This window comes from Rhinichthys klamathensis, unplaced genomic scaffold, assembly GCF_029890125.1.
Source record: "Rhinichthys klamathensis goyatoka isolate OS25496 unplaced genomic scaffold, OSU_Roscu_1.1 h1tg000040l_1, whole genome shotgun sequence".
NCBI classification, from domain to species: domain Eukaryota; kingdom Metazoa; phylum Chordata; class Actinopteri; order Cypriniformes; family Leuciscidae; genus Rhinichthys; species Rhinichthys klamathensis.
Window position 1 is genome coordinate 9520892 of NW_026606587.1, and position 25492 is coordinate 9546383.

A 25492-nucleotide genomic window follows, 5' to 3' on the forward strand; every position below is an offset into this window, starting at 1 on the left:
TTTGTTTTATTTGAGATAACGCAATGAAACATGGCAAATTGTGCGGAACGAAGTTTTGGCCAAGTTGTGATTATGAAAGAGAGAAAAATAAATATTAATAAGTGATTATGTTGTAGTCAATAAATGCTTTCTTTTTTTCTTTGAGCCTTTTGTTTTTCTATGTATTTTTTATTTGGATAGTACAATTAAACCTGTAGCTGTAGTTTGCCTTATTCGCCAAATAATTTTGTCAGATAAATAACTTAAGTCAAGTCACCTTCCTTTATATAGCACTATTAACAATACAGATTGTTTCAAAGCAGCTTTACAGTGATAATAGAAAATTAAAGTAACACAGATAGTTTTGGCTTTACAGCAGCTGTGGAATAAAGTTATTGTCCAGCTAAAGTTAGTTTTGATTGATTCACTTCCGTTGCAACGATCATTAGTTATTAACTTAATACAACACAGAAGCGCTGCGCCTACACTACATGAACTGACTCGAGGCCCACAGAGAAGGAAATTAATAGTTGAATAAAGTCATTATTTTTGTGTGTTTTTTTGCACACAAAAAGTATTCTCGTCGCTTGATAAACTTAAGATTGAGCCACTGTAGTCACTTGGACTATTTTAACGATGTCTTTACTAATTTTTCTGGGCCGGCAAGTTTCAATCCCTTAGAAGCCTATGGAGGAGTGATCCAGCTCTCAGATTTAATCAAAAATATCTTAATTTGTATTCCGAAGATGAACGAAAGTCTTACGGGGTTGGAACAACATGAGGGTGAGTAATTACTGACAGAATCATTTTAATTTTTGGGTGAACTATCCCTTTAATGCAATCCGGCCGCTCATTTGCACAAAACAGTGCCTGGTGGCTCGAGAACGCAAACCTTGAAATAGGTTCCAAGGAACAAGCCTTGAAAAATGTATAATACTGAATTTTTTATCGCTTCCGTGTAGATTCCGTGTGAACCGGAATTGTCCCGACAACGATTATCTGTGCAGAGGTAAAAGGAGGGAGGCCTTCACAGGGGAGGGACTAACACTTCAGGGCTGCGTTGTCGTCGTGTCCAGGCGCATGTCCTTCATCAGATCTGGATCCGGCGGACTGCGGTAAACCTCGGGATAAACAGAGAGACTAATATTAGCGTAGACGCCATCCTTCTTATTGTAACGAGTACATCAGGGTTTATGGGAAGTGTTCCCGGTTCCGGCTGACCTAATCTATGCAGCCTAACATTGAATTATAGAAGTCTATAATGTGTTTTATAAATTTACCCGTTCAGTGTTTTGTTCTTATTTCATATTTAAAATATATATAAAAAGACAAACATTTTCCTCATATTTTGATGGTTTAATCAACCTTTTAGGGCCATGAAAAACAAATATCCTCTCACAGTCTCACTACTCTATACCATCCGTATGATGTAGCCTACTTATACACCAAATGCAATGTGTTTGTGTGTGAAATATGGTATAATGTCTCCCCCCTGTGGTCAGATTCTAAAACATGAATCTGAGTCTTTGATGTTGGGAAAATGTAACTCATGGTATTTGACCGATTAAAAAAACCTATAAAATGTTGACAAGTGTGAGTAAATATAAATCTATCTTTGCCAAATTATTTCTGAGCCTAAGGTTGTGATCTAAAACCGATGATAAAATGTTTTCTTTTGTTTCATTATATTAACCTGAAAGTCAAAAAGATTTGTTGTTCCTTTGCTGTTTTGGCACTGCTTTTACTTTCTATAGAAGAAGGGTTTGTTGTTGTTGTTGTTGTTGTGTGTGTGTTGTTGTTGTTGTTGTTGTGTGTGTGTGTGTGTGTGTGTGTGTGTGTGTGTGTGTGTGTGTGTGTGTGTGTGTGTGTGTGTGTGTGTGTGTGTGTGTGTGTATCATTGTACCCTGAGTAGCTTGTGCCTCAGCCAAAGTAATTACCCCAACCTTCATTTAACTGGAACACAATGGCGCTGGGCGCAAGCCTTTGTCATTTTAAAGCCTCTAAATAAGAGCTTCTCCATCCCTAATCATTCATCATGTGCGCTGGATTTCTCTCTCATTATCTGCCACTTCTGCTAATTGAGATGATTTGCTCCGTGTTCTTTGAGGATCTGGCTGAGGACTTGCTGCCATGAGATACTGCAGGCTGAAATGAAGGGGAAATCACCCTCACGGCTTCTGGTTATTGCATTTCACCCACAGTGATTTCCAGGTGCAGACCCTATAAGCTGACAGACTGAAGCCCTAATTAGACAATTTCTCCCTGTTGCAAAACACTAAATTGAGTCGTAAATAGTGTTAGACCAATATTGGGTTTTCAATGGCTGAAATCTATACTGTGATAAATCAAATGAAATTTACACTTTGATTTAAATTGCTGAAATGAAATGAACTTATTTCATCCCGTATTTACTCAAAATTCATAATTGTAAAAATATACATTTTTGGAAAATGTTTCTTCATAATATAAAACAAATAGTAGAATTTGGTTGAATGCACAAATTTTTATTTGGTCTATTTAACAGTTGAATACAACTCATTTTAAATTTATTGTCATCAAAAAGACCTATGATTAAAAATGTGATCAAGAAAAAGACACAGGAAAAATATATTATGGAATAAAAGATAGGACAAGATAACAGAAAAAAAAAAGTTAACAAAGAAAGAAAAAAAATTGAATACACTAGAAATATGAACAGTGGCAAAACATGAAATATAACAGAAACATTGGACTGAGATAGGAAGGCCTAACTCTGACCATACTTGGTAAATATCCTCACTTCACAAATAAAGGGCTAAAGTATTGACAAAAAAAAAATATATATATTTCTAACTATTTGCTACCTCTCCCCTAAACATGTCTGTACAGTTTTTTTTTCTGTTTATCCTTTAAACCTGTTATTTTTAAAAATAAAATACATTTATTTTTAATTAAAAGTACATTTTATTTTATGTATTTATTTTGTTATATGTGTCATTTAAGCAGTATTATTCTTGGAGTAAGAAAATAATACATATAATGGCAAATTATAACAAGTAAACCTTCCAATTTCCAAAAAAGTAAATAAAGTAGCTAACTCTGTACTGTATATAGCTAAAAAATACCTATATGAAAATGCATTTATATAAATATATTTTAAAATATATAGTATTAATATTTGAATAATTTCCTTGTTATAATTTTTTTGATGATGTATTAAAACATGAATGTGTATATGAAATATATAGTAAAGGCCCACATAGCACATTCACCTTCACACAAAAAACACTAAAATCATCCTGTGCACATTAGTTAGTTAATCTGGACAGTGCAGATCAGCTGTGAGACACTGCACCAGGAAGCAGAGAGCTTTTATCGCTGTGTTGCTCGGGTGGACGTTCCTCCGTCTCCTGCAGTGCTCCCACCATCGAGCCTAACGTGCCAAAGCTGCTGGCGCAGTTCTCCACCTGTGCAGAAACGCACAGTGTGACCTCTGACCCCTTCAGCTTGGGCAGGACTTGAGGCTGAGAGAGTGTGATACTGTCACCTATACTTTGGACAGTGATGCTGCACTGAAAAAATGTGGTGCAGAATGTTGTAGCAATGTATTCTCAGTCTAATAGCAATGTATTTTCTTGCACTACGTTCCAGCTTCTCCAATAATGTACAGTGAAATGTAAGTGTATGATGGAAGTTGAAGAGTTGCATTGTGTCCTAACCAGGCTTGACATAACAATATCCAGTATAGACTGGATTTGTTTAGACTGAATGTGAAACTGCTGTGGAACATTATCAGAACAAAAAATATTGATGTATATTACAGTAAATACATTTATGTGAAGAAGAATTTCAGAAGAATGAGTGCCCACACCAGAAATTAAAACCAAGTGATCAACAAAATGTTCTATCGATCTTTGCACAGTAGTGGCGGGTATGGACAAAAACCTACATTTACATGTCACACCTACATACAGTAGTTAGGACATAGTTTTCAGGAGGAATTTACTTAGAATTGGACAAGCTCATAGTGTTGTTTATTTTAGTCATCATCTACGAGCACCTAATCCAGTACAGGAATTAAAGGTACCGTAAGCGATTACTGACAAACGCTGCTGAAAGTGGAGTGGACCGAGCACCTCAACACAATCAGCAGTGGGAGGTGTAAACACTCATGATGGGGGAGGAGAGAGAGCAAGAGGGAGATTTGAAGAAAGATTGTAGAAAGAGAGATGGCTGAGAAACATTACAATATAGAAAAGAACAGAGGAATATCACTGGATAAAGAAGGGTTATGATCAGGCAAGCGCTTTAGAAGCCGTGTTAATATTAGAAAAGCTTTTCAGCGTTAGAGAGACCGAAGCAAGAAGGGCTGAAAACTGACGCCGGAGTTGCGCTTTTTCTGCTCCATATGCGAGTAACATTTGATTTAGCTAAATTTTTATAGAACCAAGATATGCTGTTGTTGAAATGTTAGCTATAGTAACTGGACAGTTCCGAGTGTCATTGTTTGTCTGGAGCTGGTGTGTTGAAATTGGGGTAGAGAATTGTGCATTTTCATTGGTAGCTAAAATTTTAGTGTAAATATTGCCTGTTTTTGCAAAAACAGTTTCATGGCTGGTAAAAAAAAAAATATTTATGGTTGGTAAATTTTCTTGAGTCACCGGCCATTGGCAGGTGTGGAAAAAGGTTAGTTTTAGGCCCTGTGTGTGTGTGTTTAGGTTGATTTCAAATATCATCAGTGTTTCTCAGAAATCGCTTACTGCACCTTTAAAGGGAAATCACCCCATGGTTTACTCACCCTCAAGTCATCCTAGGTGTATATGACATTCTTCTTTCAGACGAATACAATCGGAGTTATATTAAAAAAGTGCCCTGGCTCTTCCAAGCTTTATAATGGCAGTGAATGGCCGTTTCTGTTTTGAAGTCCATCAAAGTGCATCCATCCATGATAAAAGTAATCCACACGGCTCTGCTGGGGTTAATAAAGACCTTCTGAAGTGAATCGATGTGTTCGTGTAAGAAAAATATCCATATTTTAAACTGTATCCACTAAAATAACTAGCTTCCGGCAGACGGCCTACGTGAGTCGACTTACGCCACTAGAGTACCCTGTGACTCATGTATGACGCAGGATGTAGGAGTAGCGAAAGCTTTGATGCCTCTCGCGGTTCAAACTAACAGGGCTGGGCAACAAACTCAAGCTCCTTTTCTTTTTAAAATTTCAAAATTTTAATTTGTGACTGTTGTTTTGTTTTGCTCTAAGCTCTGTGCTTCCGCATTCATCAATGCATCCTGCGTCAGGTCAGGGGTCACTCTTCCACCGTAAATCGATGCGTACGGCCGTCTGCTGAAAGCTAGTTATTTTAGTCGATAAAGTTTTAAATATGGATATTTTTTTAACATAAACACATCGATTCACTTCAGAAGGCCTTTATTAACCCTCGGAGCCGTGTGGAACACTTTTATCATGGATGGATGCACTTTGATGGACTTCAAAACAGAAACCGGCCTTTCACTGCCATTATAAAGCTTGGAAGAGCCAGGACATTTTTTATATAACTCCGATTGTATTCGTCTGAAAGAAGAATGTCATATACAGCTAGGATGACTTGAGGGTGAGTAAATCATGGGGTAATTTTCATTTTTGGGAGAACTAACCCTTTAAGCAAATCAAGTCACAATACTTCCTTTTCTGAGTGCTAGGTCACAGCAGACTACTATGATCTAGTGTCATTTACTGGGGCTCTACAGAAACATTCCACTTCTATGGTCAAAGAAATTACAAAGTTTTTCTCAAATTTTTGATCATCATTTGACAAACATCTCTTTAAAACTATATTTTGACGAGCATTATATCAATCCCTGAAAAAGTTGGACTGCTGATGGATTGTATTTTTATTTATTTTTGGGCGCTGAATTAGCAAATAGTAAAGTGGCGCAAATGTTTAGTAAATGTGTCCTTGACTATTTTGTTAATCTTTTGAAAATGATCTCCAAAAAGTGTATTAATATATTGGTGCTTAATATATTCATTTTATTTTTACAAGTCTGGAGTCTGTAAGATATTTTTAAAAACAATTTGAAAGAGGTCTCGTGCTCACCAAGGATTTATTCACCAAGGATATATATTAATAAAATACAGTAAAAACAGTCATTTTGTGAAATATTATTACAATTTAAAATAAAATTTTTTTTCTATTTTATTATATTTTAAAATGTAGTTTATTTCCAGCAATATCAAAGCTGTATTTTTAGTATCATTACTCCAGTTTTCAGTCACATGACCCTTCAGAAATCATTATAATATGCTGATTTAGTGCTCAAATAACATTTGTTTTTATTATCACAATCGAAAATTTTGGTTCTGCTGTAATTATTTTTTTTAAGGATTCTATAGAAAGTCTGTACTGTCAGTTTTGAACAGTTTAATACATCCTTGCTGAATAAAAGTATTAATTTCTTTGAAAAAGTTTCACTGATCCTGAACTTTGAATGGTAGTGTATGTTCCTTGAACAAGTAGTAGTACAAGTAGAACACTTACATTCTCTATGGACACGTTGCTCCCCACAGGGGCCTTTTTCTTTCTTGAGATATTGGGGTTCCAATGGCACACCAAACTGTCATTCTGAACACTGTAGTTCTTGTGACCAATCAACCAATAGGTGTTCATTTTTCCTTTTCCCTGAAAACCCAATTCAAACACATTTATGTCATATGTTAACATCTTTGCATTTCGATTAAATATTGTAAAGACAAACATTTAATTCATATGTCATAACCTCAAATCATGTTGTAAAGAAATATATATGATCCATGTTGTGGATTTACTAAATCTGATTTTAAGCATAGTACTCTCACCTTTACTTCAATCTCACCCCGTAACTGCAGTTCATATGCATTGTCCTTCATGAGTGCCAGGTATGTAGCAGAGCTTGCATGAATCTTTTGTGCTGAAGACCAGATAAAAGAAACGTTAATGTTCACCTGTTATGCAAAACGGCCAAAGAACCGAAGCTGTATTGGTGCTGAGATGAAACTCAGATACATTAGGTTGTTAGCTAAGCCACATGCTATGTCATAGTTGAAATGGAGGCTGTTATGAGCTCAATGGAGGAATACGATGAGGTCTCTATGGTGATGTAGTGAGCAAAAATATTCATGACCTTTCAAATACAGAAGTACCAGTGGTGGTAAAATAAAAAATGGTCAGCAAAAGATAAAAAGACTTCACGTTAACTAGATAGATGAACTTACGCAGACTTGTAGATTCCATCCGAGAGGCCGTGTTGACTGTGTCTCCAAACAAGCAGTACCGGGGCATCTTGTAACCAACAATGCCAGCTACACAAGGGCCTTAAGAGGTATGAGAGGCATGACAGAAAATACTGTTAATTACTATAACATCAAATCTAATGTTATGCTGTTATTGTCGTAATCTTTATTACATTAATGCTAACTGGCATTGATCAAATATTGATTTTAGAAAGAGTTTAGGAAGGGTGCACTGAAACTAAAGCTGATGAATTATTGACAAAAATAAAATATAGTTAATTTGTTGACTTTAATTTACAGGCCTAACAGTAGGGGTGCGGTTGCAGTTGATGCGTGATCTGTATGGACCAGGCCCCACGGTTTTGTAAGCATTTGATTTGCAGATTAATTGTTAAGTTTAACCATGTGTATCTGTGCGTACAGCCGCACACACACCCGAAGTGCGCACACACAGAGGCGCAAACACGATTCCTCTTTCACTTTGATTAACGGACACATACACTCAAAATTGTCTCAAAATACCCGTCTCAGCAAGTATTCTCATAAACGCAGTCAGTTATGTCTGCACCACTATCTAACAGTAATCTAACAGGGTCGGAAGACGGGTTTTAGCGGCGTGAGTTGTGGGTTTCTCATTACTGCAGAGAGCTCGAAACCTGACACACTGTCTCCTCGTTTCTCTCCTGTGTTACAGGAGTCAATCTGTTCTCCACGGTACCTGTTACAGATTTTTGGTGGCCCGTACGGGGAGCGGCAGCAGATGCGCAGGCTACAAGCACGACCAGAATCAGCAGTTTGACATGTTCCAGGAGCTGACGCCTCTTCAGGCCCTGAAGTTAGAGGAAGATTGGGTGCTACATCCTTGATGCCAGTGTTTCCCTCATCTCCTGATCGTGAAGATACGACCTACCTTAACCATCCACCATCCCAGATGCACAGGCCCTGCTTTCACCAGACCAAGTGTCTGTGAGGTTATGACTGTGCTGCACACGTGGAACCAGACCAAAAGCTACGGGTGAAAGTGCTGCCGGGAAGAGCAACCAACTGTGAGGAAGCAGTCATGGCGGACGGTGAGAGAAAAGGCTTGGTGTGGAGCATCAAGAAGAGTCTACTCGTGCTGACGGCCGATGAACTTCTCCAACTAGCCCAGAGTGTTGGTCCTGTGCCAGGGATGGATTCATCCAAGCTTCAGGTTGGCGAGGAAGAGAGTTGCTTCGAGTACATTCTAGCTTTTATGAATAGTGACACTTTGGTGGAATCTGAGGATTCAGGTATGGCAGTGTTGTTAGAGCTTAAAGCAACACCAAGGAACTTTTCCTCTGCGGTCGCCCTATAGGTTGGAAGCGGAATTGTCCATTACCGCTGTCATAAATAATTTAGCATACTGTCGCACGCACGCTCGCTGTTTATCCAGCACCGGCTTTGGAATCAACAATGGCCACAGACAAGGTAGAGTATGACGTATGCCGCAAAGCAGTCAAATTTTGTAGTTCTTTTTGTGCTCCGGTTACTACCCGAAACCCGAAGTTACATAGTGCAAGTAAAAGCGATACAGACCACGTCAGGCTATGGCAGACGTGTCATTTAACCTGTTGTAAGTCGATGTACCATCACAAGGGTCTTGGAAATATATTATGAAGGTTGAAAAACTACATAGTGTTACTTTAATGATACTGTGAATAATGTCATTCAGATTTGTTATGCTCAACCTAAAGCAGGTGCAGGGGATAATGTGCACAATATAATGTCAATCCCAGTACTGAGTGAGAATATGACAGTAGGTCAGCCAGCGACAGTTACTGATAACCTGACAACTGATAACGTTACAGCCCAACATGACATCATGACTTTGCGTAAACATACACGCCACTTTCAAGTCAAGTGGCGTGTTATCTATACGCATTTTGAGCTATCCGCGTGTATATCCACGCCGAAATCTTTTGCGTGTATGTCTACGCCATTAAATGTCCGAGTGATTCCGCGTGTATGTGTACGCCGTTAAATGTCCGAGCGAAACGAAGCAAAATCTATATCTACATCTGTGGAGCGATATTTCTTTTCCTAGGATGGTAGGAGAAGACTCATAAATGGAATTAACCCCAGTGACGGGTAGGTTTAGGGACGGGGTTGGGGTAGGTCATATATTTATATATACATAATACAGTAATATAATGTTAAGTCAAAGGCGTTGATAAACACGCTGAAAAGCGATTATGCGTGTTGATAGCACGCCAAAAATGGAAATACGAATTGGCGTGTCATACATACGCCATTTCATGAGATCAGTCTGTACAGCCAGTGGTTCTAATACTACCCACACAGCTGCGGTCAGCATAGCTATCCCTTCACCAATCACCAATCCCCCACTCACACTTACTGATGTCAAGACCACACAGAACACTGATGTCAAAACCACACAGAACACTGACAGAGAGTTACAGAGAATGCTTTCTAGCTGCAATGAGTTTAGCAACAAAGTCCTGCAATACATAAACAACCCCACATCATCACCTACACGCACACCGACACCGGTACAATCTACTCAACAATATAACAACACCCACACACCTGAACAACATTCACACGGAAAATATGATAGAGTTGTCCCCCTTCGAGACCTTTCACTGCTTCGTCGTGAGTTCAAGATTCAAGGTGGTCAGATCGGTGATCAGAGCTCAGATTTAAGCTACAATAGCATATGCAGGCAAATCGATGAGGGTATTAAAGAACGATTCAGTGAGACTGAAATACTGAGAGGCGTTCTCAGAGTCATTAAATCGGGAAACTTTAAAGACATGCTAATGCACAAGGATGATTTGACCATAGACGAGCTGAAAGGCTTTCTGCAATCCCATTTAGGTGGGCGGAGCAACACAAAACTTTTCCAAGAGCTTATGTACACAAAACAAAATGACGGTGAGACTCCACAACAGTTCTTGTACCGGGTAATAGGCCTCAAACAAAAGATCCTGTTTGCTTCAAAATACGCTGACACAGAAGTGAAATACAATGCAAACAAAGTTCAAGACATTTTCCTTCATGCCATATATCAGGGCCTCAGCCATAAGCATAATGACATACATCGAGAACTTAAACCATTGCTCTCAGATAGCAGTGTGTCTGACAATTCTAAAGCAAATGATGAAGATAACAAATACTGAGAATGAGAGACAGAGACGTTTGGGGTCAATTGTGAAGCAGAGACAAATAAGCGTGCATAGCACAGAGCTTGAAGTTGCAGCAGTACAAGGCAGTAGCACAAAGAAAGATCCTCCAGATAAACAGCCAAAGGCTGATGCACTCCAACAGTTAATTGAGAAAGTAGAAGAGTTAATGAATAAAGTTGAACTGCTGCAACGGCCACAGCGGATTCAAAACCCAGAATCTTGCCATCATTGCCAAGTCAAAGTGGATCAAAAGAAAACCAGATCAAATAGCTGTGCTAATTGCCTCGAACAGAATCACCCAGGTTGCACTCATTGTCTTTACTGTGGTGAAGACGGCCACAGAGCAGTAGGCTGTTTGAAGAAGCCCAAGCGTCCGGAAAACTGGAGCCGGTCCCTGCCACGGGACAAGCAGTGACCGGGCTTCACGTTCAGTCCCACAGTGCTGAGTGTAACGTATGGGACTCTGAGATTCATACAAAGACAAGTTTAGTTAATCAGAGACCAAAAGAAAACAATGAACAAGTCAATCCCCAACTCCCACTTTCCCTACCCACCCAAACAAGTAGGCGTCTGGCCAAGTTTATAGGAGCCAAAGCCCTTGCGCGATGTGACCTTAATGGCTTGACAGTCAACGCTTTACTAGACACTGGAGCTCAGTTGAGCATGATCGATAAAAGCTGGAAAGAGAAGTATCTACCAGACGCACGCATTAGGCCACTCAGTGAAATATTTGATGAGAGAGAAGAGCTGGAAGTACACGCTGTGAATGCAGACATCCTCCCTTTTGATGGCTAGGTCCTCATCGCAGTCAGCTTCAGTGGAAATGGTGCTCTTAGCCAGTCTATCATGGTGCCTTTCCTCATCTGTAGCATCCCGCTTACACAGCCACTACTTAGATTGTAGAATGTGCTAGAGGAAGTGATTCAGAATCGGCCAGCAGAACTTATTCCAGCCCTCACCACGCTCCTTTCTGATGCAATATCTGTCCCTGCTGATAAAGTTGAGCTGCTGGTGAACTTCATTCAGACTGACAAACCCTCTATGTATCAGAGACTGTTAAGAATGGCAATTATGACACTTAAGTTCCAGCCGGACAAGTAGCCTGGGTTAAGTGTCAGATCCCATCTGCTACAGATCAGTCATATCCCCTTCTCTTGTTTGAACCTGATGAAAAACAGTGCCCATCTCACAGAGCTTGAGATTGAGGAGGGCCTACTAGAAATACAGACTGCAAAGAGACCTTATGTCATTATACCAGTGAAAATAGCACTAAACATTCTGTCACTATACCAAGGAAGACAGCCCTTGGTAGCGTCCAGACTGTGGCTAGGGTGATCGAGACCAATCCACTAGAGAGTTCTAAGCCCAGAGTAGTAGTAGTCAGCACCGCAACAACACCAGCTGCTCAAACTGTTTCAGCCTTGTGGCAGCCTCCTTTGGACCTCAGCCACCTTAGTGACAAGGAACGAGAGAAAGTCAAGAAAATGCTGTGGGAAGAATCAGCTATTTTTGCATGAGACAGTCATGATATTGGATGTATGGAAGAGATGTTGGGTCCCTTGAGAGATGATTGCTGTCTCCCGTATCTTGACGACGTACTTTGCTACGCAAAAACCTTTGACGAGCATGTGGAAGGGGTCCGCAAAGTACTCCAAGCTCTTCAGTGACATGGGGTGAAACTGAGACCTGAAAAAAAATCCTATTTCGAGAGGAAGTAAGATACGTGGGTCGTCTTGTGTCAGCTCAGGGAGTGAGGATCGATCCCAAAGACCTGGATGCACTGCGGTCGTTAGCCAGCAGGACACCACAGACAGTTGGAGATGTGAGAAAGCTCACCGGGTTCCTGGGCTATTATCGTTCCTACATTCAGGACTTTCAAGGATAGCAAAGCCCATTTATGAGCTACTACAAGTCCAGCCAGAACAAGCAGCTGTAGCGCGTGGTAAAAGCAAAGGTCCACAACTACTATCCAGAACATCTGTAGAGTGGGCCTCCGAACATCAGAAAGCCCTTGACCGACTCGTGTCTCTCCTTGTTAGTCTTGGAGAATGGTCTCCTGTACAGGCGTGCTAATGAAAGAAAGCAGTTGGTGCTCCCTGCCAAGTACAAAGACCTTGTCCTGAAGAAACTCCATAACGAAATGGCCCATGTTGGCATCCTTAACCTTGCCAGAGAGAGATTCTATTGGCCTTTTATGGCCAGGGAGATCGAGGACCATATCACTAATAAATGTCCATGCATAAAATCAAAGAAGCCAGTTACTCATGTTCGCAAGTTTTGCATTTTACAAGATTCGCCCAAGCTTATCCAACAAGGAATAAAAGTGAGAAGACAGCAGCTGAGCGCATCTTTAATGATTTCGTCCTCCGATTCGGATATCCATCAAAGTTACACCACGACCAAGGCCGTGAATTTGAGAATCAGCTCTTTCGTACACTTCAACAGCTGTCAGGTATTCGTCATTCGAGAACATCCCCATACCATCCCCAGGGAAACCCTGCAGAACGGTTTAATCGGACGATACTCCAGATGCTAAGAACATTGCCAGAGAAAGAAAAGGAACGATGGAAAGATCAAATCCCACAAGTTGTACATGCGTACAACTGTACTCGGGACGAGTCGACAGGCTTCTCACCCTTCTTTCATCTTTATGGCCGCCATCCTCGCCTTCCCATTGAATTACTGTTTGGGTTGGTTGAAGAGACAGAGCCTGACTCGCCAAAGGGATATGCAAAGAAGTGGGCAAAGCATATGTCTGAAGCTTATCGAATTGCCAATAAGAATAGCAAACAGGCAAAGTGCCAAAGGGCAAAGTGCTTTACGACAAGAAAGCAAGAGGAGTGGTACTACAGTCTGGCGATAGGGTCTTAGTCAGGAACCTCAGTGAGCGTGGTGGACCAGGTAAACTACGGTCATACTGGGAGAAGTCCATCTACGTTGTTAAAGAACAGTTCGCGGATAACCCAGTGTACGTAGTGTACCCTGAGTCTGGGGACAAGAGGAAGACAAGAACAGTACACCGCAATCTGCTGTTATTAGCGAATGACCTTCCAGTTGAAGCTCCTCCACGCCAGACTCGACGTACCAATGTCCCAGAACGTGCAGATCTGCAGGAAGTATCAGATTCAGACTCAGATTCTGATGATGACTCAGATGGCCATCGTTATTGGCTGAGGGTACCAGCAGAAAGGATACAGAAGATACCCGCTGTAGCCACACAACAACGACCTGCCATTACTCTGGGTCGCCCAACTCCAGTACTTGCCCAGGAAGAAGAGAGATTTAGGAAGCTCTTCTTACCTAAAGCAGACCAGATGCCTGAAAAAGACACAGAGATAGAGGAACCTGGAGAGGATGAAGACCAGTCTGTTGTTGCGGGACCTGAAGAACAAGATGGATATGACGAGGCCCCAGAGCCCATCCAGGAGGAACAGCCTCCAGCCAATACGGTGCCAGACAACCAGACCGAGGTCGAATCGGGACCGACGACCTAGACAGATTTTTACATACGAGAACCTCGGGCAGCCCACACTGACAACACAAACCACAGTTAATATGGCTAACACACACTACAATCACCTGCTTACACTGTACCTCATACCACCCAACCCGTGCACTCATTTATCCCCTATCCAACACCAACATATACACTTTACCCCTATTCTACCCTTTACCCCCTATTTACATACATGCCTTACACCGTAACATCACCACCATACATATTACCAGTTCCGGTTGCCTGTTAGAAAGAGAAAAGAGAATTTTAGTTAAGAAAAGTTGAGCAGAAAATGGTGGGACCCATTTCTTTTTGACGGGAAGTGTGTGACGACCACAAAAGTGTGTCATATTTGTGTTATAAGAATATTCCGAATTATTGTCTTTTATTTGAATACAAGTTATTGTATTTTTTTTGGGGGGGGAAAAAGTATCCCAAGGGTTTTTATTTTAATGTGATTTTCCTTCTTCAAAAAGTGAATTGCGTAGTGTTTGTTCCGGGCCAGCAGGGGCAGGGTCGGAAGACGGGTTTTAGCTGCGTGAGTTGTGGGTTTCTCATTACTGCAGAGAGCTCGAACCTGACACACTGTCTCCTCGTTTCTCTCCTGTGTTACAGGAGTCAATCTGTTCACCACTGTGCCGTTGCCACGGTACCCGTTACACATACAAAAAGTCATTAAAAGATTTTTGATTGACCAAACTGTTCTTGAAGAATGCATCAATTAAACAAATTGATTCTGTAGTTGTAACTGACATCCAACTATGTATGTATCATTGCCACCTCACACTGACCACACAACATCAGTATGGTTTAACTACTTAACTCTTTTGGCCAATAGGCGGTGCTGACAATTGGCCAAAAGTGATAATCAGGTAAATCATATTACTAGTGGTTGTGTTGGTAATATTTCAGCCGTTTTGCCTAAAATAATCTAAAAATGTCTTTAATTACTCATTGTTGAAGTCTGATAACTCCTGATTATGCCTCATTTGCGCTTGGCCCCTTAATTGCTGCTTGCAGCTATATTTATTAATAAATCTGTAATCATCAGTTTTTGTGCAAAGAGAGAATACACACACCTGTGTGTATGCCGGCTCTGAGTTGAAGGCGTTTGTTTGGCATGTGGGGTATCGGCACCTGTCTGACCGCAGCCACCAGATCCAGAGACATTTTAGCGATCTCATCAGCATGTTTATCTTCGTTTTTCTCCGGCAGTCCACTGACCACCATGTATGCATCTCCTATAGTCTCCACCTGTTTCATTTAAACACACAAGCTTGTCAACTAACGATTGTGATGGACATTTAAAGATGTATTTGATGAAATCTAGCAGCATAAGAATACTTCTTTAAACTTAAGATAAAAATATATATATTTTTTTAAATCCAAATATTTTGCATATACAGTATATATATATTTCTGGAATTGTGACAATTCTCGTTACCGTAGAGCACCTTTTAAGCATCTTTTTGGTTTGAATTATTATTCTCTATTATTCTATTATTATTGGGGCGGCAGTGGCTCAGTGGTTCATGTAGGTTGTCTATAAACCGGAAGGATGGTGGTTCAATCCCAGTTTGCACCTGACCAAGTGTCGAGGTGTCCATGAGCAAGACACCTAATCCCAGCTGCTCCCGACGAGCTGGATGGCGCCTTGCATGGCTTACACCGCCGTCGGTGTATGAATAAATGAGTGAGTGAATGGGTGAATGTGAGGCAATTATGTAAAGCACTTTGGTGGCCATTGGGTCTGTGAAAACGCTATATAAATGCAGTCCATTTACCATTTGTCATTTAATTCACATTACTATAATACACAATTTTCTTTTGAATTGCACTTTTTTAAATTACCACAAATTAAATACAGTATACTAAATACTACACTACCGTTCAAAAGTTTGGGGTCGGTAAGATTTTTTTTTAATCTTTCTGAGTATCTTATGTTCACTAAGGCTGCATTTATTTGATCAAAAATACAGTAAAAGCACAGTTACATGGTGAGATACTTCTACAATTTAAAATAACAGTTACGGTTTTAATATGTTTTAAAATGTAATTTATTCTTGTGATGGCAAAGCTGAATTTTCAGCAGTCATTACTCAAGTCTTCAGTGTCACATGATGCTTCAGAAATATTTATTTTTACTATCAATGTTGAAACCAATTGTGATGCTTAATATTTCTGTGTTCTTTACAATTTCAGTAATGCATTATTGTCCTAATTTATTAATTTATTTAGCATTATGATCATGGAAATTTAGAGTCACAATGTAAAAACAAATCCTAAAATGGGAATCTTTTTATTTTTTTAAATAAAATTCTTTGGGTAAAAAAATTACTAAGACACGTTCTAAACCTAAACACGATAAGCATAAATGTTGCATAATCCAGACATGTTATGATTATATGCTGTATGATAATTCATATAGATTATATGTGATTGTGTTTCAGAATATGTTCATACCTTGTAGACATCATAGGAGTCAATGCGTGTGTCGAAGCACATGTAGAGGTTATTTAGCATCTCAACAACTTGTAGTGGAGTGCAGGAGGCTGATATAGTAGTAAAACCCACAATGTCAGAGAAGAAAATAGTCACCTGCAAGAGAATAAATGTATCAGTTGCTTCTTAGAAGAAATAATCAATCAAGTATATCAATGTCTACATGTCATAGCTAATCGAGAAAAGCACGATTAACTAGATTACATTTTCTGAAAAAGAGTGGTGCTTGCCCATTTGAATCAATGCTATGGTGTTAGTTTCAATGTAGTTTCTATTGCATTGCTAAGGGGTCTAAAGAGAACAACCACAAGTTTATATTGATATGATATTCATGATTATATTGAGATGATATCCATCAGCAGGTAAAAATCCACATAACAAGCTGTACGATTTGCAGCATTTGGAGCATGAAATGTGCATGAAAAGTTAAGCACCAAAGTTTAATACTTAGCATTATTGGTTTGTTCAGATCACTAACCTTAATTATGAGAAGAAATAATAATATTAATAATAATAATAATAGCAATAATTAAATGTAATAAACAAGTAATAAGCCACTAATAAATGTAATCTGCTCATATGAGTAATGTTTATTTACCTTACACATACTGTACCTGACACATAATGTGTTGTTATTTTAAAATGTAATATTAAATACTTATCCTGCTACATGTGAAACTATATGTCCAGTTCTTCGAAAAATCTATTTGCTTTAAGTGCTCTAAATCTAAGGGGACGAGCTTCAGGTGCACAAATTTGCCCATATACAGACGTGTAATTTACCCCACTCCCTCATGAGCTGTTTTATCTCCTGATGAATATGGAATACCATAATTACAGGCAATTACTACAACAAAAAGAACAAACAGAATGGAACCATGTGCGCTTTCCTGACACTGCCATCTTGCCAACATCCCTAATGAATATGCTTGCCTTTTTTAGACTTGAGTTTGATTTGTTAAAGGGAATGTTGGAAGAAAGGAAGATTTCTTCTGTTTTAGCAGATATGGCAATATACAGAACATATCTAATAACCATTTACCTTCTCATAACTCTCAGCCTTCACGTGTTTGTTTTGGCGTAGCTGCTTGGCCACAGTTTTGGGCAACATCTGATGAAGAAGATCTTCTGCAAGACATCTTTCTCTCTTCAGGGCTTCTGTCTTCTCCCTGAGGGTCTGAGCGTAGTCCTGGATCCATTCCGTCATTTGCTTGAAGGAGAGCAGCACTATGGGATAAATGAGACAGGCAATGGCAAGCAGGCAGATCTTCAGACTGATGTTGGAAGAGATGTCTCTGGATTTCAGTTTCAGAGCCCATGCAGCTCTAGAATGAAAACATCTCAGAGTGTTCTCCAAGGCTAATGCCAACTCTGTGGATCCTTCGTAAGTTGTGGCAGTAGAGTAGATTAAATATTTTATATTAGTCAAGTTTAGCTCAATATCAGGGTTTTCCATCCAGCAGTGATGAAGGTTTTCAGACATGTCTTTTATGACTGAAATGATTGTTGTTGCATGCCATATTTCATCCTGAATATCTTCCTTCTTTTCACCTGTTATCAACCGATAGTTCAACTCATGGACTGTTAAGAGCAGTTTCAGAGCAAGGACATCTGTCCACTCTGGGTTGTGCTTGAGGACACCAATGTCAACATCTTTAATGTCCCACATGTTTAATATATTCTCAATTGCAAGAGTAAAAACTGTGGTACCATTAGCATCCATTAACTCACCTCTCCCTGTAGTATTGAGAAACTCTGAGAGGTTGGATTGAAGATGCTCACAAAACTCAGGTAACTCAACACCACATGGCTGGCCCAAACTGTCCATATCAGTACTAGTACAACAACGGTTAACTGTGAGCATTATCAAGGACCAGGAGTTCAGGATCTGTTCTTTATTGATATTATGAACTGTTCTCTCTCTTGTTGAACTGAGGTTTCTTAATGTTTGGAGCTCCATAATAAGTCTGAGAGTGGCGTTTGTTCTGCAGGACGTTAGCTTTTTAAGTGAAGCTTCAGTGGCTTGCCATTGAGCCAAAGATGAGTTGAAGTCCATGGTCACAGCAGAAAGCAGAGCCAGGAAAGATATTACACAAGCAATCAGTATTCTGCGAACAGTACGACTGCGACTGCCACAACTGAGTAAAGACAACCTGTGAACAGAGCGTAAACAAAACTCAGTCATACATGGTAAAGTATGTCACTTTGTGGTTGTAAAAACCTTAGTGTAACATGCTGTCAAGTCACCCTTATTTATGGTCTAACGTGATCTAACCAAGTAGAACATGTTCCTGGAACAACATTGCAATCAACCAATCAGATTTGAGGGATATTTTTTGTGGTTAATGTCAAGTTTAGGCTTACAACAAGGGTTAGGGCTTCTACACCATTCTTAGTGACCTATCATTCCCTTTCAGTGTGCCATGTTAGACGTCATGTCGGAACGTACCGATGAATTGGGATCTCGCCTGAGAGCCCAATCATCTTCTACTGTAACTAAACGAGCCAATGCACATTGGCAGGCGAGATTTGCATTGCGAACCACACGCCGCAAAGCTGGTATACAAGGAAGCCTGCAAATCTAGCCCATTCACCTTTTCGCTTCGGAGCCGAGCATTTCTCCTTATCGTTTGAAGTGTCTACGAGTCTGGGAAGCTCTTCATTGGTGTTGGTGTGACGGTGCTGCAGCGGTGGTCGCTTAAAAGAGGGCAAATTTTCTATCTAAAAGAGCATTTCTCAATCGCAGCTGCAGGCTTCACTTTAAATTCCTGCTTAGTCTGTGTGGTGGCCGGTTCCCCTGTGCGCTTCAGCTCTTTATTAAAAAGAGCAATTTCCCTAAAAGAGCAGTATGGGTGTGACACTGTCTCTTATTAAAGATGTCTGTCATTCCGTCCGTGTGTTTCCCGATGAGGTCGTTACCTGGCTCCGTCTGACAGTCACGATCACTGCCTCACGTGTTTGGGCTTAAAGCACGCTGAGGTAGTGTTTTTGGTTGAGTAATGCACCCACTGCGGGAAGATGACCATCGTGATGCTTCATGAAGAGATTTCCAGATCGTGGCAGGCCCCATTGTCCCATCGTAACCCATCATAACCAATCTGGAGTAACACCGCTCGGATTGCTTCATAAGAGCGGACAACACTGCGACCGTTGCGTACATCATCAAGAGGTACATCATCTTCTCCTCTGGAGCCAAAAGCATCTGAGGTTGCTTCATGCCATGTATATTCCAGGCCAGCTCAATCGTGTAGGAGACCCTGGCACACAGCTGGACCGGGGGCCTACGCAAGTATAAGTTTCTCCCAGTTAACCTTCTTGCACAGACACTGGACACAGGACGAGGAGCAGGTCCTGGCCAAGGTATTGGCCCAACTGGACCTGGTTCCCAGAACTCATGCTCCTCGTGACGGCCCTCGCTGCCGCATTCCTCTGAGGAAGGACCTACTTTTTCAGAGACGGGGCACCTTATGGTACCCGTGTCCGGACCTCTGAAACATCCACGTGTGGTCTCTGGACGGGACGAGGAGGACTAAGACGACCTTCCCCCTGGGGTAGTAGACACCATCACTTCAGCACGAGCGCCCTTTACGAGGCACGCTTATGCTCTGAAGTGGAACCTGTTCGTCGAGTTTTGCTCTTCCCACTAAGAAAACCCCCGGGGATGCCTGGTCAGAGCTGTGCTTTCCTTCCTACTAGAAGGGCTGGAGCGAAGGCTGTCTCGCTTTATCCTGAAAGTATATGTTGCCGCTATCGCCGCACATCATGGTACAATGGATGGCAAGTCCCTGGGAAAGCACGTACTGATCACGGGTTCCTAAGGGGCGGGAGAAGACTAAATCCTCCTCGCACTCTTGGGACTTCTAGCTGGTCTTAATGGCCCTGCAACAAGCTCCGTTTGAGCCGCTGTAGTCTGTCAAGCTTAAAAATTCTATCTTTTAAGACAGTGCTCCTGACTGCGCTGGCTTCAGTCAAGAGGTTAGGGGACCTGCAGGAATCTTCGGTCGACGAATCGTGCCTGGATATGTGCCCAAGGTTTCCCCCCGCCTTTCAGGGACCCGTTGGTGAACCTACAAGTGCTGCCCTTCAGAACCTCAGACCAGCTTTTTGTCTGTTTCGGACGCCAGCAGAAGGGAAAGGCTGTCTCCAAGCAGAGGTTGGCTCACTGGATGCCATCATCTTGGCTTGTCAGTCCCAAGGCGAGCCGTGCCTCCTATGGCTGAGAGTCCACTCTATGGAGTGTTGTTTCCTCCTGGGCACTGGCACATGGCACCTCGCAGACTGGGATAAATTACGGGTACGGATAGGATTAGGACTATGTTTTTGGACATGAATGTTGTTAAATTTAAAGGAAAGAACTTAATGTGTACAGGTGGAAGGTATTCAGTCAGATCCTATGGAGGTTGTTAAGGGAGTCCCTCAAGGATCTGTGTTGGGGCCGCTATTTTCCGGTACATATAAATGTCCTTGACTTTAATATTGATAATGCAAATTTAATATTTAAGCAGATGATACTGTTATTTACTGTCCAGTTCCCACTTAGCAGCAATCTGCTTTTGATATCATCCAAAAGCTTTAAAGCTGGTCTTAAATATTTAAAAAAATCCATGTTATTCTCAAACTAAAATTTCTTCAGAAAATTCCATTACTCTTTTGACTTCTCTGGGGAGTCAGATTGCACCAGTGTCAGAGCACACTATCGATAACACGTTTTGGTTCACATATTAATTATTTGAGGCAAAAACTCTTAGGGTTTTACTGTAGAAATAAGTTTTGCTTTTCATTTGATGTGAGGAAGAAATTAGTGTTCGCTACTTTTTCACTGGTTTTTGATCATGGGGATGTAATGTATCAGCATGCTCCCTCTCTCTGGATGCTCTGAACAATGGTGGTCTGTGATTTATAACTGATTGTAAATTTTCAACACACCATTGTGGTCAGTAATTACTATACAATTGGCCTTCGTTGAATATTCAAAGAAAAATGCACTGGTATTTATTGATATATAAAGCCATATTGGGTTATTTGCCCTCTTAATTTTGTTGGTTTATTCAACGGAAATTGCCTGGAAATTACTCATTACGTTCTCAAACAAGTTACAATCTTTGTGTGCCCCTTGTTAGAACGGAGCTTGGTCAAACTTCCTTCAATTATGCTGCCACCTCGGATTGGAATCTTCTTCAGACTGAGATTAAGCTAAACTTGGTGTTTTATAGTAATTTAAAAAATGTACTACATAACCTGAATTAATGGTGTGTAAATATTTTTAACTTGTTTTGTGTTGGAATTAGTATTGTATATTGAAACTTTTTGTATAATTGTGTATGCAAACTCGACTGCCTATCTTGGCCTGGACACTCATGTAAAATACATTTTTAATTAGACTTTTCTCCTGGTTAAATAAAGGTAAATAATAATAATAAAAAAATTATGTCTTACTTGGCAAAATCACGGCGACCCAGGTTATTTATTCAGTGTATATTGTTATATATATTGTTTCAAAGTGCTTCACGGTAATAGGAAAATAAAATCATCAATGATGCAAACTTAAAAAAATATGAAACCAATTCAAATTCTGCTGTAAAGCAGCTCTCAAAAGGCAATACTGTAATCATCTCAAAACAGTTCAATATTGGTTCAATTCAGTTCAATAAAGTTCAATTTTAAAATTCCATTTTAATGCCAGTTAAACTCCAATTCTATGTCCATTGGTATATTGACTACAGTCTTTACTCTGCAAGGACACCTGCAGAGGACTTAACATCATCAACACACCAACTCATTAAATGTAAATCACAAATAAAGGCTCAGAAGGTGCATGGTGGTAGTTCTACGAAAAGCTCTAGCAGTATTTTATTTTATCATCTCTAAAAATAAATTCATACATTTTAAATGTAAATTAAGTGTCCAATATCAACCACTTGAAATACAATTAAGCCAGATAATACATATGAACCCCGTGTGTTAATGTGTTATAAGGTAATTCGATAAATAATTTATTTGGTTGCTTTAAATTCAAAGGGTAGGCTATTTGTTTTATGTAATAAAAATAAAACAACATGATACAAACCATATTAATATGAACTATCATCGTTAAATTGACAACACATATATCCATTAAATACATATTAATTATTTAACTAAATTACCACTTAAAACAAATTTACAAAGCCTATTCTTTGTAAATACATACTGAAATTGTGCATTACCTGCAAAAGTCACATTCTGCTTCTGGCTCCTCTTTCTTCTGGGGTGAGATCTTCTTTCGAGCTTTATGTCTCCGGCTGTTGATTTTAGTTAAAGTCCCTTTCAGAGAGGCCGATGACAGAGTCCCAGACGCAAAACAATCCTTTTTCGTGTACTCCAGAGATGACATGAGATTACACTTGTATTCTAAACCACTGGAACTGAAGTTTCTTGGGTGAAAATCCAAATCAAACGCTATAACATCATATTTGACTGTCTTCTTTTCCTGAGAATAATCTCATCGTGTCCGTGTCTCTGCTCTTCTTTGATGTGCAATATGTGACGTAGTTTTTTAATGACAGGGTTAAAGAGAAATGGTGAAGGTACCGAGACAGAATATTCGAGTCATTGCATGTATTTTGTTTGTGTATCGTGTGATTTTATTATTCTTTCGAGCGCACTGTTGTTTTTCTTGCGCTCTTCACGATTTTATTCAACCGTTTTTATTCGTTTAAACAAACCATTTATAAACATCATTAATTAAAAAAAAAAAAAAAAAAAAACTTTAGGCCTACGCATGTTTTTGAACGGAAATGTTACCGATTGTACTGTATAGGCTACTACGTTTCCAACACGATTTCATACTCTTTTCTGGACTAAAATAAATATAGACAGTATCCATGTGTTAATAATAATAAAACGGTGACACTTTAACACTTGTTAAGACATTAGCAATTACTGCTAAACTAGGGCTTAGAGACAAACATATATTTGCTTGTTAATGTTATTAATCTGGTTAGAAAGAGATACCAAATAATAATTTGATTTAGCCTAAGTAAAAAAAAAAAAAAAAATCTTATAAATATTTTTATAAAATAGAACGCAATAAGGCAACGAGATAAGTTAAGGTCTTCAGGTTACACGTGCAATATGGGCCTATTATAAATTAACAATTTGGAAAATATTTATTCTCCTTTTCATTTGAATAGACAACTAGGCCTAAAGGCAAATGTAGGCTACGACAGATAAAAAGGATACAAATGAAAACCAACTTGTAAAAAACCTAGACATTATTCGAAATAACCTAAATAAAATATTTTAAGATTCCATAAGCACAACTGAAGTGCACGGAAAATAAATAAATAAATAAATAAACCACAAGTGCAACTCTTTTTCACAAATCCCATCAAGAGTAAATCTCTTAATTGTTAATTGTTTACAAAAATAAATGGCTCCTTTTTTGTATTAATAGTATCAGCGTACACATTATAAATGAATGCACCGAATTCACACATGGCTTTCACATGCAAATATTTTCCCCACCAGAATCACAAAACAGTTTGTTAAACTAGTTTGTTTGAAGGTTGTTTATGAATGTGGCATTTCTCGTGCCAGGTTTTTTTTTTTTTTTTTGCAGAATCTTCCGATAAAACATCACAATCATAGCTTTAAAAGGTCTCAAAGGAGGTGCAAATGAAAACCGAACAAACCAAACGAGGTGGTGTAAAATGAAGTAAAGCGCCATCTAGTGGTTGACAATTGTAAACTTTCCTTGTGTTTGCTATACAGACACTGACAATGACCCCATCATACAGTACATGGATTTTAATCATGATGTGAATGGATTGTTTACATATGCATTTGAAGCAGAGGGAAAGGTAATGACATTTTCCTCTATTTTTGTTACAAACTTTTCAGTCCCCCTAAACAAGGTTCAGATTTCTAAAAGTAATCTTTACAAATGATTGATTTAATTAACCATAATGAGGTTTATTCGCCAAGTGTGCGCAAACACACAAGGGAGGATTTGTTGTGAATTTTCAGGAGCTCTGGGTTACATACTTGCATCATGCATGCATACCTGTACATATATGACACGAATAGAAAGAACATTTAAAGAAGTAATAATAAGAAAGAAAATAATAATAATAATAATAATAATAAAGTGGTATACTTCTGGAACAGAAGACTTACGTACAGATTTGTGCATTATGTTGTATATACAGCGGTAATAAATAAAAATATGTATATATATTTACATCTAATTATTGCCTCACTCTCATGAATGATAGAAACAGGTAGTAATTGCTGTGTTAATTGTTTAAGCTGGAGATAGCATGGAGGAAAAGCTGTTTTTATGCTTAGATGTTCTAGTGCACAGAGATCTGTCTGAGGGAAGAAGTGTAAACAGGTTGTGGTAGGGGTGAGAGGGTGTCTGTGATGATGTTACCTGCCAGTTTGTTCACTCTGGAGATGTACAAATCCTGAAAGTTGTGCAGGTGCACACCAATTATCCTTTCAGCTGTCCTAACAGTACGTTGCAGTCTTCTTATGTCTGATTCAGGGTTCTCAAGTTTTATTAAAAGCTTGGAGTGAGATCACATGCGGTTAGGGGAGGAGCCTAAATGGAGCCCCGCCCCCGCCTATCCCCGCCCCCAATTTTACCCATTGTTCATAATTAACCAGCAAAAATTTAAATTATAACAATTGGTAAATCTGATAAATGACAGAGCAATTCATCACATCAAATATAGGCCTACTCTTTAATGTTATATTTCAAAATTAGGCTATAAATATATAACAAATTGCTCCAATGTTTGGAAAAACAAATATTTTTGCATTTTTCCCTGACATCTTTGAAAAATACAAATGCAATGGCAATGATTAGGCTAATGTATGTTTTGACAGGATATACAATATTATCAAGAGCACTCTGCTTTAGCCTTAATGTAACTAGAAATACTATTAATACAGTATAATATAGAATTTAAAATAAACGAAAGAAATACATCTTCATTCCTTCCCATACCCAATAACATTTCCTTAGCCAAACCGAGCCAAAGCTTTTGGCCTGGTTGCAAAGCAGTTGTAGAGTTTTTGACTGCATCAATAATGTATACGATGGGCTATATA

The 25492-nt window shown here is 39.4% G+C and overlaps 1 protein-coding gene across 1 annotated transcript; it reads right to left on the minus strand.

Annotated features, from left to right (window-relative positions):
* Window positions 1-3170: 3170 nt before the first annotated feature.
* On the minus strand, window positions 3171-22893 carry LOC130082038 (uncharacterized). The gene is made up of 8 exons (XM_056246784.1): window positions 22603-22893; window positions 17439-18549; window positions 16358-16492; window positions 14974-15148; window positions 7214-7312; window positions 6818-6909; window positions 6501-6641; window positions 3171-3425 (listed from the first exon to the last, which is right to left on the minus strand). The coding sequence occupies exons 1-8, from the start codon at window positions 22767-22769 to the stop codon at window positions 3294-3296; spliced, it is 2052 nt and encodes a 683-aa protein (XP_056102759.1). The 5' UTR covers window positions 22770-22893; the 3' UTR covers window positions 3171-3293.
* Window positions 22894-25492: the final 2599 nt, after the last annotated feature.